The sequence below is a fragment of the Cyphomyrmex costatus genome, unplaced genomic scaffold (genome assembly GCF_001594065.2).
Source record: "Cyphomyrmex costatus isolate MS0001 unplaced genomic scaffold, Ccosl1.0 scaffold164, whole genome shotgun sequence".
Lineage (NCBI taxonomy): Eukaryota > Metazoa > Arthropoda > Insecta > Hymenoptera > Formicidae > Cyphomyrmex > Cyphomyrmex costatus.
The window spans coordinates 434,850-459,644 of NW_017275653.1; the positions used below are offsets into that span (position 1 = coordinate 434,850).

Consider the following 24,795-nt stretch of genomic DNA (forward strand, 5'->3'; position numbering starts at 1 on the left):
CTAAAGTATATAAGGTTCTTCGATTTCGGTTTCCGTTTTTGCGATTTACTTCTAGATATATCTTTGTTCTCTCTATTACATTATTCTTTGTCTTTGATGATATTCGATGAACGTGTTTGAAAAATACATACAATTTTTATAATATCTTGTTGCTGATGTTTACGTAAACTGTGAAGATTTAAAGTAGGAACTCTTGTATCGTTATTTCTTTTCTTTTTATAATTACGTAATACTAAAGAAACTAAAAGGTATTTAATGGTATACTTTTATTTGTCATACTGAAAACAACATTCTTAGTAATATAATATCCTGTAAAAATCAAGAAATGCAAAAATTTAAATAATACTGATTGTATTATTAATTCTTTTTTCTTTTAATACTATTATACGTTTCTTCCAAAAATTTTTCAATCAGTTTAGAGACCACTAAGTTCTGAATCTATTTAATTTTTAATCTCTCTCTCTCTCTCTCTCTCTCTCTCTCTCTCTCTCTCTGTCTCTCTCTATTATATACTACATATACTTTACATGATGGTATGTAAATGTTACAGAAAATCATTTAAACGAATTTTTTTAAATATATTACATAAATAATAAAAAAGAATCGATTAAAGACGAGCAAAACAGACATTAGAATAATTAATATTTATTGTTTTTAATAAAAAAATACATTTAGATTAACACTAACTTCATCAGTTGCAAATATCATACTAATAAGAAAAAATAATTGAGAAAGATTTCGAAAATCATTCGTTATTTGATGAAATTTTGTATGTTTAAAGTTTTATCAAAGTAACTTTGACGACTTTCGAAATTTTCAAGGTTTTCGTCTTGAATTTGTCTAAGAAATCACTCCTTAAAATCTTTTTTAGAGTTACTTAGTATTCTCTCTATATACATATGTACGTTATTATATACATACAATGGAAGAACATGCAAATATGCTTAGCGTTTTTTTACTGTTTTTTAAATGGTACATTCGTTTCATTTCATCGCCTTCGATAGCCTTTCAAGACACAATATTAATTCGCAATGCTTAGTATGAGGAAACATGTCAACCGCAATAGCCTTTACCGGTACCAAGGGTTCACCAAGATATTGCTTGGAACTAGGTCGTGCTAAATCAATTAAATTTCTCATGGCAGCACGAGGGTCACACGATATGTACACCAATCTGTTTAATTTTTTTGACTTACGCAGTGTTAGTAGAGCCTTTTGATCTAAAAAAAGCAATATACAGGTAAGTTATTTCCTCATAATATCAACGGTGTGGATATTATTGCAATGTAACATACGCAAGCCAGCTCGTGGAGGATCCACAATGGCAATGATATTGGATTTCGTTGTCCTCTGAATAACAGGCAACAAAATGTCCTCTGCCTTCCCAACAAAAAATTCGCAATTCTTAATGTCATTCTTGACAGCGTTTTCCTTCGCGTCTTGTATAGCATCAGGGATAATTTCCACTCCTAATACTTCGCCGCAATACTACAACAATGAACATCATATTTATAATAATACTTTTTTTGAAAATAATATAGAAATAATTAATGGCTTGAATTTATCATACCTTCGAAAAACAGAGACCTATAGTTCCAGTACCACAACATACATCAAGTAGCGCCGTATCCATCGTGGGTTCAGCAAGATCGATTGCTGCCTTGTATAGGACTTCTGCTCCTAATGTATTAACTTGAAAAAATGCTTGAGGCGAAACTCGAAACTTCATTCCGAGTAACGTTTCTTCTATATATTCTGTTCCACTAATATGGTACAAGGTATCGCTACTTTCACCACCTATACTTCTGTAAATTAAAAATACATGAATAAAAAATATATATACTGTGCTATTCTTATATAATATACTTACTTCTTATCTATTGTTTGAAAATACAATGAAGTAACATGAGCATCAGCACCTTTTCCAGTTTCGAAAAATATTTTTAGCTGTGATTTTAAGGTGTCTAATTCATTGTTACTTAGGTTCTGAGGATGTATTCCTATTATCAACATCAAATGATTGGCACGAGTGGTTCGAGCAGTAACTTGTCTCCAATAACCACTATGATCAACTGGATTAAACGGCTCTAAGTTTGATTCACGTACAAATGTTTCCAATATCTGAAATATAAAATACACATTTGTTTTTAAATCCTGAGTTTATCTTTATCTGTATCACATCTAAAAACAATTGACAATTAAATTTTACCTTTATAGCAATTTTCATATTTTCTGGAATGTGACAAAGATCATCAATTGGTCCCACTGCTGTGGAACCTGAAGCATAAGTTGACAGTCTGAAACCAATCATGATTTTGCTCTGGTCGCTGTCTTTACCTGTACCATAAGAAAAGAAAATATAAATAAGGAACTTGGTTAAATTTTTATACCATCATATAAATCTATAAGAAATAATCACCAACTGTAAATTCGCATTTATTTCTATATGCTTCAGTAACATCCACTGAAAGAATATTTTGTAGTTTGCATGGTAATCCATCGTATAATTTTTTTTGGGAATTTAGCCATTCTGTCAACATTTTACTTTCTGTAAGCATTTGCTGACCAATTTTTATTAAGATGGATTTCATCTCCTTCTGCTTGAATTCCAGCTAAAAATGTATAAGAAATTTAATAATAATAAGTGTAAAAATCAAACAAGAAATATTCAATACAAATAAGCAAAGAAGGCCATATTCAGTCAGAATGTAATCTTGGTCTAATAATACTTAGAGATTTAAAGATTTTTTAACAAGAACATAGTAAAATTCCTTACTTGATCTGGATATGGCATGTTCCACAAAGGAGTAGTGATAAATTTGATTCTATCCATAGGCGAACAATTCTCATTGTCAGTCTTGAAACGTTTGTTGCTGGACTCTTCTTCTAGTTTTTTTTTCACAAAAGGATCTGGAGCTGGTTTAGCTACCTGTGTCAAAAAAAAGCAACATCTAAAATTATACATTTAATTTTAGAAATAGCATTTATGAAAGACTAAAAATACCTGTGCGGTAAGTTTGTTGTTTTTCCACAAAATCCCATTTATAGAGGTTATAGCTCGTTGACGACACTCCTCACTTCTGAAACATACATACAACCAACTGCTGCCTTTCCTGGGTGGCTTTACTTTGCATGACTGTAAATCTAGTTTGTCGTTTAGAAGCTTTTTGAATTCACCAATTCCATAGTATTTTGGTAAACCGCGCACTTCTATTTTGTACTTCTCAGAAGTGAAATGATCTCTATCGAGATAAGCATATGGATTTTTCTCGTTCTCGTTAACATTGGATGTTAATGGGTCCATAGCATTTGTGTCAGCAGAGAGAAACCCCGAAGCAGTCATCTCGGCCTTTTTCATGAGATCATCTAACAATTTCCATTCGATCCTAACAGAAAGAAGTAATCGCGGAGTACCGGAATCAGAATTACAGATTACTGAGGAGTTTTTGTCGTGTATCGCCGGATGGTGATAAATGAGTGCCCTCAACTTATCCTTTCAAATTATATGACACATATACTTCTTAAATCATAAACTCATATACAAATAAAATTTTGACGCTTTATTGGTGGAAAAGTGATATCTTTTGACGGTAGCTAACTTTTTTTTTATTGTACATACATTTGTCTGAATTCTGAAAGGCCACGAGAGAGCCTGGGGTGCAAAAATGTATAAATCCGTCACTGTTCTTTCCTTTAAGTTCGATCGGCGCACGCGCAATTGTAACATCGCTTATACACGTTTCAGACGTCCCTTCCCTTCTGTCCCTTCATTTCTATTCCAGACGCGGAACATTACGGAACTTTCAAGTTTCCTTGCGTACTGAAATAATGTGTGCTAGTATCATTCAAGATTCATTATAGTGTCAACGAGAAACATTATAATGCGATAATCATGGGAAACTGCAATCTCTGTATGTACCATGCTTAACGAGAGTATCATGAAGATTACGTTATAAGATATTGTGAAGACTTATTTTGGATTACATCGAAATCCTAAATTAGTAAGCTGTCATAACTATTGATGCAATGTTTATTTGCACTATACATACACTTAAAACTCACTATATCGTATAAAATGTGCGTTTATATGTATATATAATATGTATAGTATGTTCTTTTCATTAATTTATTAACGTTAAATTGCCGAAACATAAATACACCTTAAGTGGATATTTTATTAAATGATAATAATATTATACGATATGATAATGAATCTTTTTTATTCTCAAGACGAACTAATTTTACAAACCTGATAAAAAAATGTATAATAATGTAATGAAACAATAACATTTTTCTTATTTACTAGTATTATATTAATCTTTATTATATATTTTTGTATTTCACATGATTCCATAAAATATATTCTAATAAATTTCGTAAAAATTTATTTATTTTTATATGTATATGGGTGATTTTTTTTAACCCCTGGAAGGTTTATTATTTTTTGATTTTTTTTTAAACTGACATATAACATTTTTCCCTATAGTCTCTAATATTGTTTATACTCCGTGAAGATGTTCTTTAGGAAAATACAGCGACCCATTTTTTCCCTTTAAAACAAACTGTCTAGCCGTGGTATTAATTTCAATTTTTGACATTTTAAAAACATCAATTTTTTATTCGGAATTTTTCTACCCGATAGTAATTAATAAATATTTAAAAAATTATATAACAGCTTTTTACGTAAAAAATTCTCAGATTTTCTCAATAAAAATAATCTCGATTGATTTAAATTTAGGAAAAATACTAAAAATCATGAATTTTCGAAAGAAATGTATTTTCCTTATGAGCCTAGACATTTACATTAAAATACATATTTTTTTTTTAAAGCTGTGAGATTTTTACATAAGAAATTACTAAAAATCTATAAATTTCAGGCAAAAATATTTGAGATAAAATTTGGTTTTGAGGGGGAAAAAATTAGTAATCTCTTGATTGACTTTGAAAAGATGCCTTTAAAATCAAGTCAAAAGTATATTTAAAATTGTTTAAATGGAATATTCGTCATTATTACATATTTTTAATTGATTTTAACATCTTTTGAAAACACTATAATAAAGTTCATTTTTATTAAATTATGAGATATTGATCCATCGCGTTATTTTCACAGTATTGCATATTGCTGTCGGGGTCATGGAAGGGGGGGGGGAGGCATCTTACAATTAGAAGTTTTATAGAGTCAACTGAAAAATTCTAATCAAATCCGTATAGATAATTAAATCGAACAAACGTTCTAGTTATAAAATTTCGAATTTTATCACGATGATTATAAATTTTGTTTGATCTCTTTTATCAAAATGTAATCATCATAGGGTAGCTCAGGGGAAGATGCTATAGTTAACTTTTGATCACAATATCTTTTTAATTATTATTGATTAATAAAAAAAATAAAACAAATTGAAAGTTTAATTTATATATTTATTATAGTTTCTATCGTGATTTTAATACGAACGAATAAAATAAATCGTGTAGCACGGATTAAAGTTAATGAGCTATTTATTTTAATTATGAGTATTTGAAGAAATACTATATTAACTTGCACTTTTTTTTAACTTAATATACAAATATTCGAGTGTAAACAAATATATAATAGATTTAAAGGCCCTGGTGGTTCAGAAATATTTTATTTAACATGACGTACGCTTTCTTCATGAAAACCTAGTATTTATCATTTACGATTGTTGAATATTATTATGTTCTGTTACTCAGCGTACAGAATAAAGTACCATAAAGTATGATAATGATCTGCTGATGAGCTGCAATAGAATGTATAAAAGAGTATAAAATTTTATACACATTCCCTACGTAAGTTGTATAATTTACCGCAGCAAAACCTTCCAAAGACGGTATGAATAGTCCAAAACAAATCGTCAATGTGCAAGTCTTCATACTTTGATACGTTATCATTATGAGGCTTTTTTGCGTGTTCAATGGAGTCGCGTACCATCGGCTGTTGTATCTATGATACCATAAATTAATTTGTATTAAATTAATCTGCTATCTATAATTACATAAATTTGTATGTGTTTAACTGAAATCTATATTATCTTTTTTACACTCACATTTTTTTAAATATATTGTTGCTATGATCTATTATTTCCTGACCAATGTAGTTACAAAAAAACATATAGCAAAAATGTGTGACAACGTATAAAAATGATATGCTCGTACCGTAAATATCTTCTGCTATAAGATACTCGCAAAGCTATGAAACTTAGAACTTCTTAAAAATTGTTACATGATACAATTACATCATTAAATAATACAATTAGATGTTTTACAAACTTACAAGATATAAATTAATACTTAACGATACCACGCCCACTGGACTGCCAAAAACATGGGCAACTGAATAAGTAGATTTGACAGAATCGATGAACCTTGAATAATGATTATCACTAATACAATACGTAAAGCATAATTTCTTGTATTTTTGAAAAATATCTTGTGTGTGGACAGAATTTTATAAATTGCAAATTTTACACTAACTCGATAGCGTTTCGATGACTATTGACAGCCTCCACAATGCTTTTATGATTAATAAATTTTTCCAGAGAAACTAACGAATTTGTCTGTCTTCTGTTCACGATACATTCAATTCTGTAACTATAAATAATTGAATTGTTATATGATATCGAATTAATATATTTATAGTTCTTTTGTTAAAGCATTTAAAAATTCATTCATTACCTAGTGATTTGAAACATTGCACATGTGTGTTGTGCATACATTTGTAAAAGTGTTTCTATGGTTACTGTGATAGTAATACTGATAATGATTATTAGGAAAAAATACAATGTTGACAATTCGATATATTTCTCCCTATCGATAAAAAATTCCATCGAGACCGGAAGTTGTCGTAATTTCCGTGATTTGTTCAATGGCATCACGACATTAAGAATATTTGGTGAAAAAAACATTAATATAAAGAGAAAGAATATTGTGTATATCCATACTGTAATAATACGATATTATAATTCTTATTTTAATTTTAATTTCGTGATTGCACTACAATTGAGAATATTTTGCAAGTTAATTCTATTACTCACGTAACATAATGATTGTACAGGATCTTCCAATGTTAGCGCGATTTTGTATGATTTTAAGTTCCTCTTTCTTTTTTAGTGAATTCCAATCATACTGCACTTGTTCTATAAGCTTTTTCACCTAGAAAAAGATATTATAATGATATATTTAATGATGAATTTGATTGGATACACTAGTGCAAACTGTATATTAAGTACTGTATATAAAGCCGTTGTACATCTATTTAATTTGAGTGTAAAAGTAAAATGCATATATTTTTAATTATAAAATATATATTTTACCTAACAACACGATAAAGTGTATTAAGGATTTCCGATTTTTAGGTTTTTTAATAAATATATCTTTACGTCAATTTGTGTACGACAGCTTTAATGTGTACCAGTGCGCACTGAGTACGTCCAATCGAATTAGCTGCTAATGACATATAAGGAAAAGCTATTTAACTTTTCCAAACGTACTTCACAGTTATATAATTTAATTCAATTATAATTATAAAATTCAATTATATTGTCTATAAACTTACTTTATTGCCATTAATAAGCATAACAAGATATTTAAGTGTAAAAAATATTGTAGGTACAATGGACGATAAAACATTTAAAAGAAGATCTACGGTATATTCCTTAGTTATAAACGATGATAACTAAAATTATACATATATCGTTCATCTACAGAATTTATATAAATATTTGTATAATGTACATGATAATAATTGTATAATGGTCTAATATCTAATATTGTATTTGATGCAAATAAGTTCTAAAATTTTGAGATACTTATTACAAATTAATAATAGATATTATAAAAATAATAATATAAATTCGCGAATTCATAAAAACTTATATCGTATTTTTAAAAAAAGATTACTGGCAAATACATAATAAAATAAAAAAATAGTGTGTACATTATATATGATAATAAATTATTAATCACAAAATAATTAACATTATGGAAATAAATAACTAGTTATAAACAAATATCGAACCCGGATAGACGACGAACCTGAAAAAAGATATTAGACAAAAGAAGGAGAAATAAAAATATGCAATAAATGTATTTCGCACGTTGTGTATAATATGGCCATAGACCAATGCACGTTAACAGTATTCGATTGATTCTATAGTAACGACTCCCAACAAAGACCATGTTTACACGACACTGAAATACTGTTCTGCCGATGACTTATATGAAAATTCTCATTTTAACTAATGTCTATAGATACCGTGTGATATATTTCTTTTTATAAAACGAATAATAAGCGAACTATAGACGATATTAAATATGATCTGTACAAAAGAAATAAAATAGATACTATTAGGAAATTATAAAAGAGACTATTTTTTGTCATTAAATGTATATCATAGAAAAATGGAAGGAAATAGTTTAGTGAATTATAAATAATTCATTTTCGCTAATGGTAGTGAAATATGATGGGAATAATAATAATGTGCACAATTTTCTTCATATGTTTTTACGCAGATACTTTACATTCATCTTCCATCGCCAAATTTTTTCTTATTTCTTCATGAAGCCGGTAGTGTTAGTCATCTTCCTTGTAATAATAGAAAAACTTATATAATATTATTGTGAGTATAATAGAAATCGAGATGATAATCATTGCGACATAATTATCATATTCAAAAAAACCAAAATTGAAAAGTGATGTCGATAACTCAACTTATATTTTTAATTTATTTTATACATACTAATGATGACATTTTAATAGATATTAATTGTATTTGTATTATTATATTTCTAGATAAAATGTATGATATAAGTATATCATATATTGTATGATATACATAAGTATATATAATATAAGTACAGTAGAACTGTTTGCATCATGAGGTTTTCAGCATCGTTTTTTAATTTATACAGATGATTAAAAGAGGGAAAAAATTATCGCAAAATATGAAATTGACATGCTTGCAAGCTAAAATATAATTATGTTATAGCAAATCTAAAGTAAAAATATTCAATAATAAATTATTATTAGTATCAAAATTTTACCGTGGCAAATCCCTCAAACGATGAAATGAATAAACAATCCACGACAATTGTACAATGTCGCATACTTCTTTGCATCACAAGTAGTAATAATTTCTGCGCTTTTAACGGAGCTATGTACCATTGTACGTTGTATCTAAAAGTTTACTATTAGAAAATTATAAACAAAAAGCTTCGATAAATGATAGGTTAAACTGTTTTTAATTCTTTATTCTAATTGTCTAATAAACTGTTCGTTTTATTTATACTTAATAGTCTCACATAAGTATAAGCAAAACAAACAGTCTAAATAATAAAAGAATTTCTAAAATCATATTGAAATAATCAATTAAGCGTTAATGCACATGTTACGTACATTCTGTGAAAAACGTCGCTGCTATGGTCGATTACTTTTTGTCCCATATAATTACAGTAAAACATATACCAAAAATGACCAACAACGAACAGAAAACTAACAATCACTTCAAAATATTCCTTGGATGCTATCAACCGAGAAAGCTATACAGTACGAAAATGATTAATTTACTCCAACAAAGAAGAAACATAGATAAAATATCTAATTAAGATATACATACCATACATGATATATGTAATATCAAATAATGAACATTAATTATTACTTACACGGTAAAGATTAATGCTCAATGATAGTACTCCTAATGGCAATAATAATGAATACGCCCATATATGGCTTTTTTTCAATATTTCAATAAATCTAAATAACAGTAAATTTTAACTAATGTGAAAAATATTCATATATGTATATGTATGTACACATACCATATATACACACGCTCACGCGGGACTAGGAACAAAAGTAACATTTTTTTAACTTTGAAGTGTTATAGCAGTTAAAATATAATATGTTAATATGTATTTATATTAAACAAGTATATATCTTTAGATGTAGAATTTATTTATTTACAAAATTTTCTTTGATTCAATTGTTCAATGTACAACTAGAAAAGTGCCAATGTCCAACTAGAAAAAAGTTATGTTTGTTTAAAGACTATGAGGAATTTTGTTACAACCGTCCCAATTTCTGGGACGATTGTTACAGTAGAGGAAGACAATTGTACTACATTATTTATAAATAAAATAATGGTTATTTTATTGATTTTATTAATAAAACTGTATAATTATGAATATTTATTATATATGTTATCATATGTATTTACTATATGTAGGTACTATGTTATATTTAATAATAATAAAATTTATGAAAAAGACAAAACGAAAAAAATATTCTCTCTCTAATAAGTATAAAATTGAAATATAAAGGAACAGTGTATAAAAATAATATTGTACAAAACAATACTAAAATGAAATCAGTAAGTTCGGAGACAATTGTAAACAACCGACCCCACAGGCATCGATGTTGCTACATTGTAAAAAATATAAAATGTTAATTTTATTTTTTAATTTAATTAACATTTTTGTATTAATGTTAACATTTTTGCATGTCTCAGAAAATCCACTCAACGTCTTTGAGTTAAAATTAACATTTAAAATTAACAGAGTAAATTTTTTAAATAAAAACCTAGATAAAAATCAATTAAAATGTGAAAAACATCAACACGGATAATTATTAAAATATATTAAAGATAATACATTATACTTTTGTTATAAAGAAAAAAATTTGTTAATTTTGTGCACTCAATAAAAGTTATTTGATATATGGAAAAAATAATTTCTGTTTCTGCACTCGTGTACGTTTCGCGAAAATCAGCACGTAACGAACGATTCAATCCCTGGTATCTGTTTATAGAATTTTACCACGCGACTACGTACATATATCTGTTATAGTTTAAGAAATATTAACGATGTTACTATTGTATCCTGTTACTTTTGTCTCTGGTCTCCCTTATATATTATATAAATAACTATGAATAATACTTTATTATATGTTAATTTATCCAATTTATATTTGTTAGTTACAAATAATTTATACTTTTTGTAAAATTTCGTAAGTCTATTTATACTTGATGGAATCAAGATGGATTAGAAGATTTAAAGGAAAATGACAATGCACAATAAAAAAAAATTTTTAATTGTATGTATCATACATATGATAATTACGAACTCGATTGCTTTTTTATACATATTGAATCCACTGATTACCCCTCGACATATTATCGAGCTTCTTTCGGAAGAAGATGCAATATTTTGTATCGTATCTTTGAGCAATGTTTGTTCTATGCGATAGCTAAAAGTGATAACGTTATTGCAACATGTTTTTGTATAAACACTGTTAAAATTAATTTAATTTCTTGAAAAACTTAACTTTGCTTTACACACCTAGCTATTTCAAATAAACCGCACGCATGATGTGTGTAAGACATATGAATTGTTTCGGTAGCTACCACTGTAGTGAAACCGCATACGACAGCCAAACACATTATAATTAAGATTAAACAAAAATTTTTTTGTTGATCCATAAAACATTCAATTAGGACTGGCAACTGTCGTGGATGGGATTCATTTTTATCAAATGTGATATTAAAAAAAAAGTTTGATAGATACTGTATCAGAATGAAGCAAAAAATAGATATATAGATAAACACTGTAATTAAACAATTAACACATGAATTAAAGTGATCGAAGTACAAAATAAATATTCAAAATATTGCTTACATGTTGTAATTATTGTGATGAATCTTCCAATATTTGCATATTTTTTTATTATTTCAATTTCTCGTAAATTGTTTAATTCATTCCAATCACAAATTATTCGTTTCATAAGATCTTGTACCTGTATTTATAAAATATATAACTGTTATTTATATTATTCTTTTTCCACAAAAAATTCTTAAATATAATTGATTATTATTATTATTTCCTTTTCCTGTAAGTTTTTTTATAAGTTTGATTCCTGATACTTTTACCCGTTTTATGTTTAGGCAAAGAACATTATATTTTAACGTATAGCCTAGCCATGGAACGGCGTACGCTAAGACATGTAGAAGAATATCTATATTGTATTCTGTCGTGATGAAAGTTGTTAGCTAAAAGTGACATTCTCTGCTATATTATTTCTACTTTTACATTACAAAATTAGTTTAGAGGAAAATCTTTTTTTTAATTATGGACCAAACAAGATGTTTCTTCCAGATTTCTGAATACCGAAAGAAATATAATGCTAGACAAATTTTACCAGTACGTCAAGTTTCTAAAATATTATAATTGAGATGTAATGTGCTAAAAATAACTTTTTTTTATGTTATTTGCCATTTTTTATAAATACAAATGTTATCTTGTTATTCTAATCAAAAGAGATGAATGTATTTATTTCTCACAAAATGCATTTAAACAAATATTTTTTAATATGTTTTTTTTTAGTATCTTACTTTTTAATCTACATTTTTTTTTAACTTTACTTTTTAATATTAAGCTTTTTTTTATATAAAAAAAGTCATTTTTTAATACTTGTTTATATATAAACCTCAATTATTTTATAAACCTAATATGCTGGTAAAATTCAGTTTGCGCCATCATTTTTAACATCTAAAAACCTATAAAAACACCCTGTCTGATTTAAAGCATTTTTTACTATAAACTAGTATAATTATTTTAATTAAAATATATCAAAAAGTTATTCAAAATAAAAAACATAAATATAAAACTTTGATTTAAATATTACTAAATTTATTAGAATTTTTGTCACAATTTAACGTATGTACAAAAAAAGAATATCCTCTTTTTGATGACAGTAATTATGCAGTAATGTCTTTTAGTGTACCTTGTTTTACTCATTTTTATGTTAAATAGTGTTCAAGAGAATTATTAAATTAAAGAAATTATTTACCTGGAATACCACAGACAATACAAGCATTATTGTTATAAACACTATTGCAATATATCTAAAAATAGATTTTTGATATGGCCATAATCCGATAGAAAGTAACAAACTTCGATTAATTGTATAGTAATCGTTCACCGGACAATCTTGCCATTTCAATGCAACTGTCATAACGTGTTTATTGCCGAATTTCTTTTCACAAATTATATCATACGTTCGGTCTGTTTGATTGTAGTTTATAATTCTCAATTTATATGCATTTAGATAAAATACTGCACTTATGTAAAAAATTACAATAGAGTACTTATTTTTACTATAATCATGTGAATTATAGTTTCGGAGCATATTTGGTTAGAGCATATCTGTATTTATAATCTTCGCGTGAACGCGATATTATTTGTATGCAATAAAGTTTTATTTGTGTGTATATTATATTTGATATTTCTCTCCTATGTTCGATCGGCGCAAGCGCAAATGTAACGTCGCTTTCACACGTTTCAGACGTCCCTCCATTTCTGTTCCAGACGCGGAGCATTACAGTACTTTCTTTGCGTATTGAAATGTGTGCTAGTATCATTTGAGATCAACGAGAAAGATTATAATCACAAGAAACTGCAATTTTTGTACCGTGCTTAACGAGCATTATGAAAATTACATTATATGTGCTGTGAAGACTTATTTTGGATTACATCGAAATCATAAATTAGTAAGCTATCGTAACTATTGATGCAATGCATTATTTGCACTGTAACATACACTTAAAACTCACTATATCGTATAAAATGTGCGTTTATATGTATTATATATATGTATATATTGCTCTTTTTAATAAATTAATTTATTAATGTTAAATTACCTATACATAAATATTTCTTAAGTGGATATTTTAAATGATGATAATAATTTTATCATACAATATAATAATAAATCCTTTTTATTCTCAAGACAAATTAATTTTACAAACCTGATAAAAAATGTATGATGTAATGAAGCAATAACATTTTTCCTATTTCAGAAACGTAGTTCGATTGTTAATGTTGCGTGTATTTTGTTGACTAGTGTTATATTAACCTTTAGTATATTATAATATATTTTTGCATTACGCATAGTTCCGTAAAATATATTTTAATAAATTCCGTAAAACTTTATTTTTAGTTATATTTATAATAAACGATAATGAACATAATTCAAATATAAACTTGGAAAGAAAAGGGCACTAGGAGTTAAGCGTAGATAACTTTACGCAAATGCTGATATGCAAACTTATTTATTATAATAATTATGCTAAAAGCATAACTTTTTATTATAATTTAAATAAATTACAATATTATAATAAATAAGTTTGCTTGATATATCAGCGTTTGCGTAAAGTTATCTGCGCTTAACTCCTAGTGCTCTTTTCTTTCCAAATTTATATTTGAATTGTACAAGAGTTTTTGTTATTTAAAAATTATTATACGTTTTAATGTAATCTTATAAATTGTTTTCGTGTATTTTATTAAATTATTATGTTAGCATTTGCTACAAGCATATAGGAATTATTGGATTATGACAAACTATGTGTGTTCGACTAATGATATTTAAATTTTATTTTACGAGCACGCTCATTGAATAGAATAAATTACCATGAAATACGAAAGTGACATGCTTGTAACCTAAAACGTGGAAATTGTATTTTTGATTATCTAAAGCTAAAATGTTTGGTAAATTATTATTAGTGTAAAGACTTTACCGTAGCGAATCCTTCTAACGACGGAATGAACAAGCCACCAACCATGAGCGTGCAATAACGCGTGGTTCTTTGCATTATAAACAATAATAACTTTTGCACTTTCAATGATGTCATGTACCATTGTACGTTGTATCTACGTAATTAGAAGAGTGTATAAATTTCAAGATTGAAACAAATTTAAAATAAAAACTGTTCTCTAGTATATTATGGTGCATATCTATTATATAATCTCACGTTTTATGAAAAATATCGCTGCTATGATTGATCACCTCTTGTCCCACATAGTTACAAAAGAACAAGTACCAAATATGGCCAAGAACAAACAGAACAGTTGTTATCAAATCCCCATATGCTTCAGTCGTTATTAGCCGAGAGAGCTACGATCACATAGACGATCGGTTTTACTTAATTTGTGACAAGTGCAGAACTTGTATCTACGAATACAATGGTATACGCAAGTGCTGTGTTTACAATATACTCAACTAAAATTTGTTAATTACTCGGCATCATTAATATTGGTAAGAATATATCTATATATAGTTACTCACGCGATAAAGATTAATGCTTAACGTTAGAACGGCGCATGGTATCGCAATGAAATACATCCACTCAAAATTCGCTTTTGTCATTTCGATAAATCTTGAATAAAGATATGAGCAGAATAAATTTACAATATAAATGACTAATGTCGATAATTACGCGTACATACGATTTATAAGATTCCTTGTACGTGAAATTTTTTAAATTATATATTAATATATAATTTAACTTTTATTGAGGAATGAATAATTTAAAGAAAAATTACGTTATAAAATAAAATTGTTTTTTGAATTAATAAGAATTACAGACTCGATTGCTTTCCTGTGTATATCAACCGCACTGATTATTTCTTGGCATATTATTAAGTTTTTTTCAGCAATAGATATTACGTCTCGTGCCATACCTTTATGCAAAGCTTGCTTTATACGACAGCTGAAAAATAAAATAATTTGTAAAGGTTATCAAAATAAGTTGATTCGCTTATTAGCTTATTAAATAGGTTATCTATGTGCTTTTCTATCTTAACTACTTGTGTCTTGAGTTCTGATCAAAATGTTCAAGATATATAGATAGAAACAGAAACTAAGAAAGTAAAGATTAAAGGAAAAAAATGAGCAAAGCTCATATATATTTCTGCCCATTTATTGTGATAAGTAATCAGCTAATAAGTAATTTTGTTTTTTTAGTAAAATACATCGATATAATTATTATACATCATTTAAATAATAATTGTATCGATATATTTTATTAAACAAAATCATTGATTAGTTAAAATAATTAAATATTTGTTAAAAAAAAGGCAGGATTCATTATTTTATTTCTACTTTAAACTTTTTTCTTTTTTTCAAAGAGAGACATTCGATCTCATCGTTAATTAGATTTCTAAAAAAAAGTAACTTTATAATCTACAATATCAACTTCGATTAAAAAATTTTAATTAGAACTCGAGTTACAAGAATTTGAAATAGAAAAAAATGTGTAGGAATCTTCTACTTAATGGATTAAAACATTAAATTTACTTCGCTATTTCGAATAATCCACATGCATGTTGAGTATATGACATACAAAGTGTTTCCATGGCTATCACTGTAGTTATACCACACAAAACAACAAGGAACATATACAATAAAAGTGGAGTAAAATACTTTTGTTGATCTATAAAAACCTCAATCTCGGCTGTAAGATGCCGTATACGAGATTCATTTGTAGTCGTTGCAATGTCCAGGACAAAATTTAATAGAAGCTGTACTAAAATGAAGCTAAAAATAGCCAAATAGGCAAACACTGTAACAATAAAACTAACTCTAAATTGTTTCCAAACCTAGCATGTTGAAAAGTTATTTGAAATGTTGCTTACATGTCGTAAATAATGTAATAAGTCTTCCGATAGCTGAATACTTTTTTATTATTTCGAGTTCATGCGCGTTGCTTAATTCATTCCAGTCGAAACGTACTCGTTCTATCAGGTCTTGCATCTACGTTCAAGAATTCAAAATAATAATTATCCGTCATTTTTTCTAATAAATGTCTTTAAAATATTTTTAAAAGTGTTTTAACATTAAATACAATTACCTTTTTCGTATTTAACCAATGAACGTTATATCTCAATACATAGCTCAACCATGGAACACTATATGCGAGGATCTTTAAAAGAAGCTCCATGCTGTACTCTCTCGTGCAGAAAGTTGTAAACTGAAAGCATTACTTTTTTCCAGATATTTTATCTTTAATAAATTTGATTAATTAATTTCGTTATATTATTGACTTTTAGTTAGAATATCTTTGTAATGATTATAAAGAAATCGTTTAATACATACAAATATGACCATTCTAGGCATCATTGAATTTGTCAGAATTTTATGGGATTAAAATTTTCTTATAGAGAATTTATTTAAATTAATACGATTAATTAAAATTTATTATGCGCTCAGTCTTTACTTGATTTTCCGTTTGTTAATTTTTATATCAAATAATTGTAAATAACAAAATAGTTTGAAAATAATTAAAAATTTTAAAATATTGCCATACCTGAAATATTATGCTAGACATAAGTATTATGATCATTAATGTCACTAGAATACATCTAAAACTAAATCTTTGATATGGCCACAAGCCGATACATAGTAACAAGTTTCGATTAATAATGTAATAACTATCCGCCGTACAAGTCATTTCGGTACAAGTGCAACAATACATCTGTGCTATATTTTGTCTAGAAACATCCTTTCTATACCTCTGGCTAACATATTATATCATAATTTTACATTTTCCACGTTTATTTTTGTTTGCAAATATCGTGCAAATATTGTGCATTAATGTCAAAATTATAAAATTCTATAATATCAAAAAATTACAAAATTGTGTTGAATAACTGGTTCAAAAAATTATGCTTTTATCTTATATATCTGACTAAAGCATTCACAAGTTTGGGAAACCTAATATGTTACCACTTACAAAGTATATTACGAGTTATTTCTATTCTATTATCTACCATTGCTTCTTATATTCGATCGACGCAAGCGCAATTACAACTCCGTTTTCACGCATTTTCAATGCTTTATCAGTCCTATTTGAGACGTGAGACATCGTGGTACTTTCCTTCGACGTATATATGTAACTAATTATAGACATACTAAATTAAGACCAGTATTGATAGTCGGTTCTTATTTCAAAACCTTAAGTAACGTATTAAGATGTGAATACGACTCTGTAATTTTTTATGATATCTTAAAACTGTATTTAAAGACTTAAATTTTAACTATATTTATTTCTATTTCAAAAAACATTAATTTTAATATACAGTATTATACGACTCTAATAAGAAAATGCCAAAATGATATGATTAACGCAATAATATTTGCTAGGCATTAATTATTTTAACAAAAACAATTAATATATTTCGTCATTTTTGTTTTTATGTATATATATATATAACGCATGTTGTGCTCTGAAAAGTGATACAACCTGAAAACAATTTTTTTTCCTTCTGCTTTTTATTCAAAAATATCCGAAATCTCACATTTTTGATAAACATTTTTATAACAACATGGAAACTGCATTCACTACATGAAATGAAAAAGGAATGTAAACGCTGGTATGTTTATTGTAAATGTAAACCGGTGTTTATACAAATTCTTTTGTATATATATTTTATTTCAATATTTTATACTTTTGATGTATGTTTTTTTGGTATTCTCTTACATACGTATAAATTTGTGCATGTATAGATGAGTCAAAATTGTTCAGAATTGTTTTCAGCCTGAATAAATTATAATAAATTATATATCGTGTAAAAACAAAAAAGAGACGGTATGTAGTGTTTAATAAATTAAAATAATATTTATGGTGTTTTAATAAGCACAATATTTAATGTAATCATACTACAGTGAACATAAGTAATAGTAATCATATCTATATGTGAATTATAATTTTTCGTTGCAAGTAAATTCGTATTTTGATGATTAATCAGCACAGTTATTTTGAAGGAAACATTCGTTTGCGGTATTACGCATATATCATCCAGAAGAACATTAACGTATTGACAAAAACATTGTAAAATAAGATAAGGAGCAGCTCACGAGCTGAAATATAAATCATTTATTAAAATTAATCCTATTTATAAAATTGTTGTATTAATCTTCTTCAATGCTATGGACATATCAGTAAATAGTGCATTGTGAGTTTTATGGACATATAACATATTTATTACACATATGTACGTCCAGTTTTAATAGTAAGTAAATATTCAGTATTAAAAAGATTAATATACCGTCGCAAATAAGGTATCAAACTTGATTTTTATTAGCAAATTTAATTAAACTTTAATTTTAAAACTGTTATTTATATGTACATAATTTTTATTTTTTTTTTATTATAATATTTAATAAAAATGAAATTTATGTATAATTAAAGGCACTGTTTATGTATTACAGTTTAATTTCTTGTAACATAATTATTACAAACAAATTATAAGTAAATTGTGGAAAAATATAGTTTAAAATTAGGTGAATGTTTTGTTACATTTGAAATCTACTATTATTTTACTAAATCATACATTTATTTTTTATATAACACTTACCGAAGCAAAAAATTCAAGTGATCCATTGAATACACTATACATAATAAATTTAGAACTTTTTATGCTTCTTTTCATCATAAATTGCAGTAGTTTTTGTAATGGAATAGGGACAGAATACCAAGGTAATTCGCATCTAGACAGCAAAATTTAGATGAATTTATTCTTAAAACATGTTTAATGTGTCATATATTCATAATAGAAATATATTTTAATCAATATAAATAAAATCAATAACTGCAGTGTTTGATCTTTGACAAGTATGCAATAAAATCATATATGTATAATTATTATTCTAAAATTCTACGTATATATTTTTTATTACTTCAAAAATTATATATAAATTTGATAATACAAAATTGTTATTGTAGAATTCTACAAAAAAATAATTGAAAAATAAAAATATTGCAAATAACATACATTTTGTAAAATATGTCAGCACTGCAGTTTGTTACCATCTGCGCCGTAAAATTGCCCAAGAACATGTAAATAAAGTGAACGATGACAAATATTGCAATCAGAAGTAACTCTTCAATTTCTTTCTTGAATCCTGCTAGAAAAAGCTAATATGCACGAGAAAATGTTTTATATCATAAAATTTTTATTTCTCGTATTATATTCAACAATGCATAATAGAAATGACTTAAATTTTTACCATAAAAGTATACTTTAGTGACAAGCTGTGATTTTATTATTTTGTCATAATATAATGTATATATATATGCAATAATAATATGTATATATATATGCAATAATAATATGTATATTGTAACTATCAGGATTGGAAAGTAACTTAAGTAACTTACGTGTAAAGTCCTTATCATTATTGTTACTTTTTTGCTAACAATAGTTACTTTTTTAAAAATTAACAACACAAAATTTATATGTATATAAACAATAACAAAAACATTCTAACTAATAAATAGTTATAGACTCTTTAGATTAATTATCAAGATATTATTTTGCGATGCACAATATCTTGTTGCCGTAAAGGGTGGAATTGTTTGCTGAAGATGACTCGAAATAGAGTTGAAACGTTCAATGTTTATATGTTAAATATTATATTTGATTATTATTAAAATTATCGCTATTGTTCAATCAGCGTTGACTCCTATAGCCTTTTTACATTGTATACATTGTTTTAAATTTTTTTATTATATGTATATACATATATAATATGCATACATGTATATACATATATTAAAATAAGTTTATTATAAAAGAAGGTTACTATACAGCAGAGACTAGTTTAGAGTTTTATCTACATAAATCCATTCTAATGACTTTAACAAGTAGCGAGCACCGCAAAATGTCAATGACTTTGACCACCTTGAAGGTCAAGGTCAACATCAAAGTCAGTCAAAAGTCATTTAGGGCTAGCTATGCAAAGGTAACCATGTTTTACCATTAGTTCTGTTTATAAAAAGTAACACGTATGTTACTGTTATAAAGGAACATTCCAATCTTGTAACATATTGTACAGTTAGCACTTACGCGAAACATGTTGATACTTAGAGAAGACGTGCCTAATATAAGTAAGAGGAAGAAAGATGTTTCGAAGCAGGAATTTAAAAAATCAAAGAACCTTTAATAATATTTTAAAATTAATGGTATTTTCATGAATTTATAATATTATAATATATCGTTCATTCTGAGTGTGCGATTATTTCATTTTAATTTAATTTACAATTTGGAATTTCCCTCCTCTGATCTTCTTGTATAGTGTTTTTTAAATATTAGTAACATATATACTGCTACGTACTCGAGAGCTCTATTATGACTGATTACTGCATTGACAATATTTGTGTAATATATTTTATGTTTTTCTGCAGAGATTTGTATTTCGCATTCAAATGCATGTTTTATGCGTAAACTATAACAGTAAAACGTATTCATGCTGATAATTTTACATATATAAATGCAATGAGAAATATGAAAATGTAAAATTGACGTAGAATTAAATTAAAACGTACTTTAATATATGCTATATGTTTTAGTTGCAAAATTAAATTTTTTAATATATCAATTTAATTCTTTGTCTCGATCATTACCTAGTAATTTTGAATAGCCCACAAGCATGTTGTAAATATACCAAGGTCGTTGTTTCCGTAGCTATTATGGTAGATGATTCTACCAAAAGTGCTATGATCATGTGCATCATTATTGGTATGAAGTACTTTTCTTGATCGAAAAAAAACGTAGCTAAACCCAAAAGTTTAAGTGGCCGTGATTCGTTTAAGGGTAACACTATGTCAAGGAATTTGGGTAATATTTGTATCATTACAAATATGCACAGACTTGAATATAGAATACCTATAAAATCAATCAAGATATAAAAGTAAATTATTTACAGTTACAATATATATATGTATTTACAATGTATATATAATATATATTTTCTTTTAATTAAACTATTAAAGCTTTAAATAAAAAATTCCAGTAAAATTAAAGTTATATTAGAAAATATCTAATCTCAACGTTTGTGTAGCTATCACATGTTAAAGAGTTTTGTATACACACAATACACACACATGCACGCACGCACGCACACATACATACCTGTTACCATAATAGTCAATAATTTTGTGATGTAGGAGTATTGTTGTAAAATTTTTAATTCCTCTTTGCATTTTGTTGAATTCCAATGATAGTTTATTTCATCTATTAATTTCTTTATCTATTGTTAATAATTTATTTTTATATATGTTATTATATATAAATTTTGATATACATATTTTTTAAATAAAAATAAGAACAAATACAATGTAGAAATACTTAAATGCAATATAACGTAATATGTATAAAATAAAAATTTTTAACATTTTTTGTATAAAATATCTTAATTGCATTAAAATTACATTACAAAAGATATACAACATTTATAATATTTGAAATAAATATAATGTAAAAAAATGTAAAACTCTCACATCTTCAGATCTTATACAGAATGTAGCATATTTTAAAGTGACCACTAGACAAGGTACGGCAAATGACAAAACATGAAGAAGATTTTCTAAATTAGATCCGCTTGTTATAATCTTTCCTATCTATAATAATATACATACTTTATTAAGAGAGAGAGAGAGAGAGAGAGAGAGAGAGAGAGAGAGAGAGAGAGAGAAATCTTGATCATTTATTCTATTATACATATACATATATATATTCACACTTGTTAATTACTATATATATATTTTTTTTATAGTATTAGGTTCAGAAATTTTGATTCAGAAAATTTATTTCAAATCTTTTATGTTAGTATAAAATATTTTACTTAAAAAGTAACTTTATTGAAACAAATAATTTGTACCGCTTTTTGAATTTTGGAAGCTTCCAAAGATATGAATTTTTTGTTCCAAAGAAAATGGAACATTTGTCCTCATCTAATCCGTATTCCCGATTTTGCCTCGTCTAAATTATTTCTCTCCTTAAAAAATTTTTTTTTAAATAAAGTTTGTGTTTTTGAAATTTTTATTTATCTCTATCATTTATTTGACAGCAAGAAACCTTCAATAAAGCAAAAGGATATCATGCAGCTATTCGAGCAAAATTTATTGATCAAAGCGGTATGTATTTGATTTAGTAAAGTTTTGAGTAAAATATTGTGCGTCCTGAACTTACATAGAAGATTTGAAACGAATTTTCCGATTATCCTAATATATACACACATCAACACACACACTACACACACAACACATACATACACACCACACATGTAGATAATACAGAATTAATAGACGCTTAAGTTTTTCTGAATCACATTTTATGTAATTTTGTTTAAATGTCAGAATTATTAAAACAATTGTCTACTTGTTGCACAATACTGCACAAGTAATTTTGTTATTATATTGTATAACGGTTTTATATTCAAGTTATTTAAATGTAATGAATGTAAGAATACCTGTAGGAGTATGGAAAATAAAATCAGAATGGAGAAAAATATTCTTTGAATACGTTGATACATCGTATTGTTATATGGCCATAAACCAAGTACGTTTAATAGTATTTCTTGCAATCTGTAACGTTTGCTGAAAGATTTCATCTTTACACGAAAGCTGAAGTACGATTATTCCGAAAGGTGCCGAGAAAGACCTCAATTTTTCTCATCATATTTTATTCAAGATTTCTACTTTTTGCTTTTAAAATTTTATCATACATTTTTTGTGTTATTATACGAAATAATGATAACTATAGATACTAAATAACAATAGAAAAGTTTATGTATCATACTGCTGAGAAAAGAAGGTATAGTGTGTCATTAGATACAATTTATTTTCCAGATAATGTAACTGTCGCGAAAATATTAGTGGCAAGACAAAAATTTGTTTCGCAAAGTGTGCAGATAAATTAATAGTACTCAAAAGAAAAAATGCTTTTTTTCTCTCTAAAAGTTGACGCAGGCGCATTTATTATTTTGCGTTCTTCTTAACGATCGTTCTTCAGTTTTATTCGAGTGGTCGTAGACGTTACTTTAATCCTGCTGCACAATTGAGTGAATAGTCAGTTTCTGTATAATAAACGCAAATAATTCTTCACTTGATCAAAGCTGAATAAAAGAAAGACTGAGATTCCGGAAGCAAGGTTATCACTATGGAACATGACTTTAATAGAATTTTATCGAAATAACACATTGTGTTATTTAAATTCGTTTCATTTCTATGTTATATTACTCGTTTATTTTTTACATTACAAATTGTTGAATAATAAAATTTTGAAGTTGATAGTTTAATGCTTTTTTTAAGCATTATTCATTGTATTATAAATTTTATAATTACTGTGTAAACTTTGTAAGCAAATATATTTGTGTGTGTATATATATATATATATGTTATACTTAAAAAAGTTTATACATATATAAAAATGTTTTTTTTATTTTTGTAGAAAAAAATAAATTTTTAATTTTTATAAAAAAAATATAAATTTATATTTTTTTTCTTATAAAAATAAGTAAATTATTTAAATTCAACATGTTAATTAATAGTGACATGATATCATTGTTTAATTTTACGCTGAATAATATAACTTACATGCAATATGTATTGTGTTACATTTGTATTATTGAATTTATTAGTTGGTAAACTAGGAATATATTAGCAACAAATTTTTTGAGTCTATACTAAATGGAGAAACATTTTAATTCGACCAATTGATTTATTATCATTTTTAGAGATAATTAGATAATAAGATAACATTACGATAAAAAAGTGGCAAAATAACTTAATTATATTAAAATTAGAAATTATTTTTATTTTTGAACTATAATAACGCTTCGTGGAACTAAATAATAAAATCATAACATGAATATAATCACAAAATAATAGATTTCTTATTTTAAAATATTATAGTTATATGCGCAAAGAAAATGTAGGAAAATTAAATATATAAGAATAAAGAAAGAAAAAAAGAAAGGAAAATTTGTTCTTACTAATTTTTTTTTAAATAATGATAATCATACACTTGTTTGGTTACGAAAGAAGTTAAAAAATTAATTTATGGAGATACAGGTTGTGTTCCAAAATTTACAGCCAGTACTAAAAATCTATAGTTCACGTTACGTGCACTATAAATTTTCAATACTAGCAGTAAATTTTAGAACATA

General features: G+C 26.5%; 2 protein-coding genes across 3 annotated transcripts; both read right to left on the bottom strand.

Moving 5' to 3' along the window:
* Positions 1-833: 833 nt before the first annotated feature.
* LOC108771711 (tRNA (uracil-5-)-methyltransferase homolog A) lies at positions 834-3,305 on the bottom strand. Of its 2 annotated transcripts, XM_018537070.1 has the most exons (9): positions 3,004-3,305; positions 2,776-2,928; positions 2,419-2,611; positions 2,209-2,336; positions 1,870-2,120; positions 1,570-1,804; positions 1,295-1,487; positions 1,196-1,219; positions 834-1,117 (listed from the first exon to the last, which is right to left on the bottom strand). In XM_018537070.1, exons 1-9 carry the CDS (start codon positions 3,301-3,303, stop codon positions 984-986), a joined length of 1,611 nt encoding a protein of 536 aa, XP_018392572.1. In that variant the 5' UTR covers positions 3,304-3,305; the 3' UTR covers positions 834-983. The 2 variants fall into 2 exon arrangements, with proteins under 2 accessions (XP_018392572.1, XP_018392571.1); XM_018537069.1 differs by having other exon boundaries at positions 834-1,219.
* A 2,300-nt stretch (positions 3,306-5,605) lies between these two features.
* On the bottom strand, positions 5,606-23,238 carry LOC108771634 (uncharacterized). The gene is made up of 13 exons (XM_018536974.1): positions 23,098-23,238; positions 21,759-21,876; positions 21,292-21,512; positions 16,697-16,816; positions 16,482-16,599; positions 16,190-16,408; positions 11,352-11,418; positions 11,175-11,259; positions 7,045-7,166; positions 6,489-6,605; positions 6,289-6,379; positions 5,823-5,958; positions 5,606-5,755 (listed from the first exon to the last, which is right to left on the bottom strand). Exons 1-13 carry the CDS (start codon positions 23,236-23,238, stop codon positions 5,691-5,693), a joined length of 1,620 nt encoding a protein of 539 aa, XP_018392476.1. The 3' UTR covers positions 5,606-5,690.
* Positions 23,239-24,795: the final 1,557 nt, after the last annotated feature.

Coding starts and splice junctions, on each gene's coding strand:
- LOC108771711 (XM_018537069.1), bottom strand. CDS start 3,303: ATGGACCCATTAACATCCAATGTTAACGAGAACGAGAAAAATCCATAT. Junction 2,929..3,003: donor ACAACAAACTTACCGCACAG/GTATTTTTAGTC, acceptor TTTTTGACACAG/GTAGCTAAACCAGCTCCAGA. Junction 2,337..2,418: donor TAAATGCGAATTTACAGTTG/GTGATTATTTCT, acceptor CTTATGGTACAG/GTAAAGACAGCGACCAGAGC.
- LOC108771634 (XM_018536974.1), bottom strand. CDS start 23,238: ATGAAATCTTTCAGCAAACGTTACAGATTGCAAGAAATACTATTAAAC. Junction 16,600..16,696: donor ATTGGTTAAATACGAAAAAG/GTAATTGTATTT, acceptor TCTTGAACGTAG/ATGCAAGACCTGATAGAACG. Junction 16,409..16,481: donor TATTACATTATTTACGACAT/GTAAGCAACATT, acceptor TTATTGTTACAG/TGTTTGCCTATTTGGCTATT.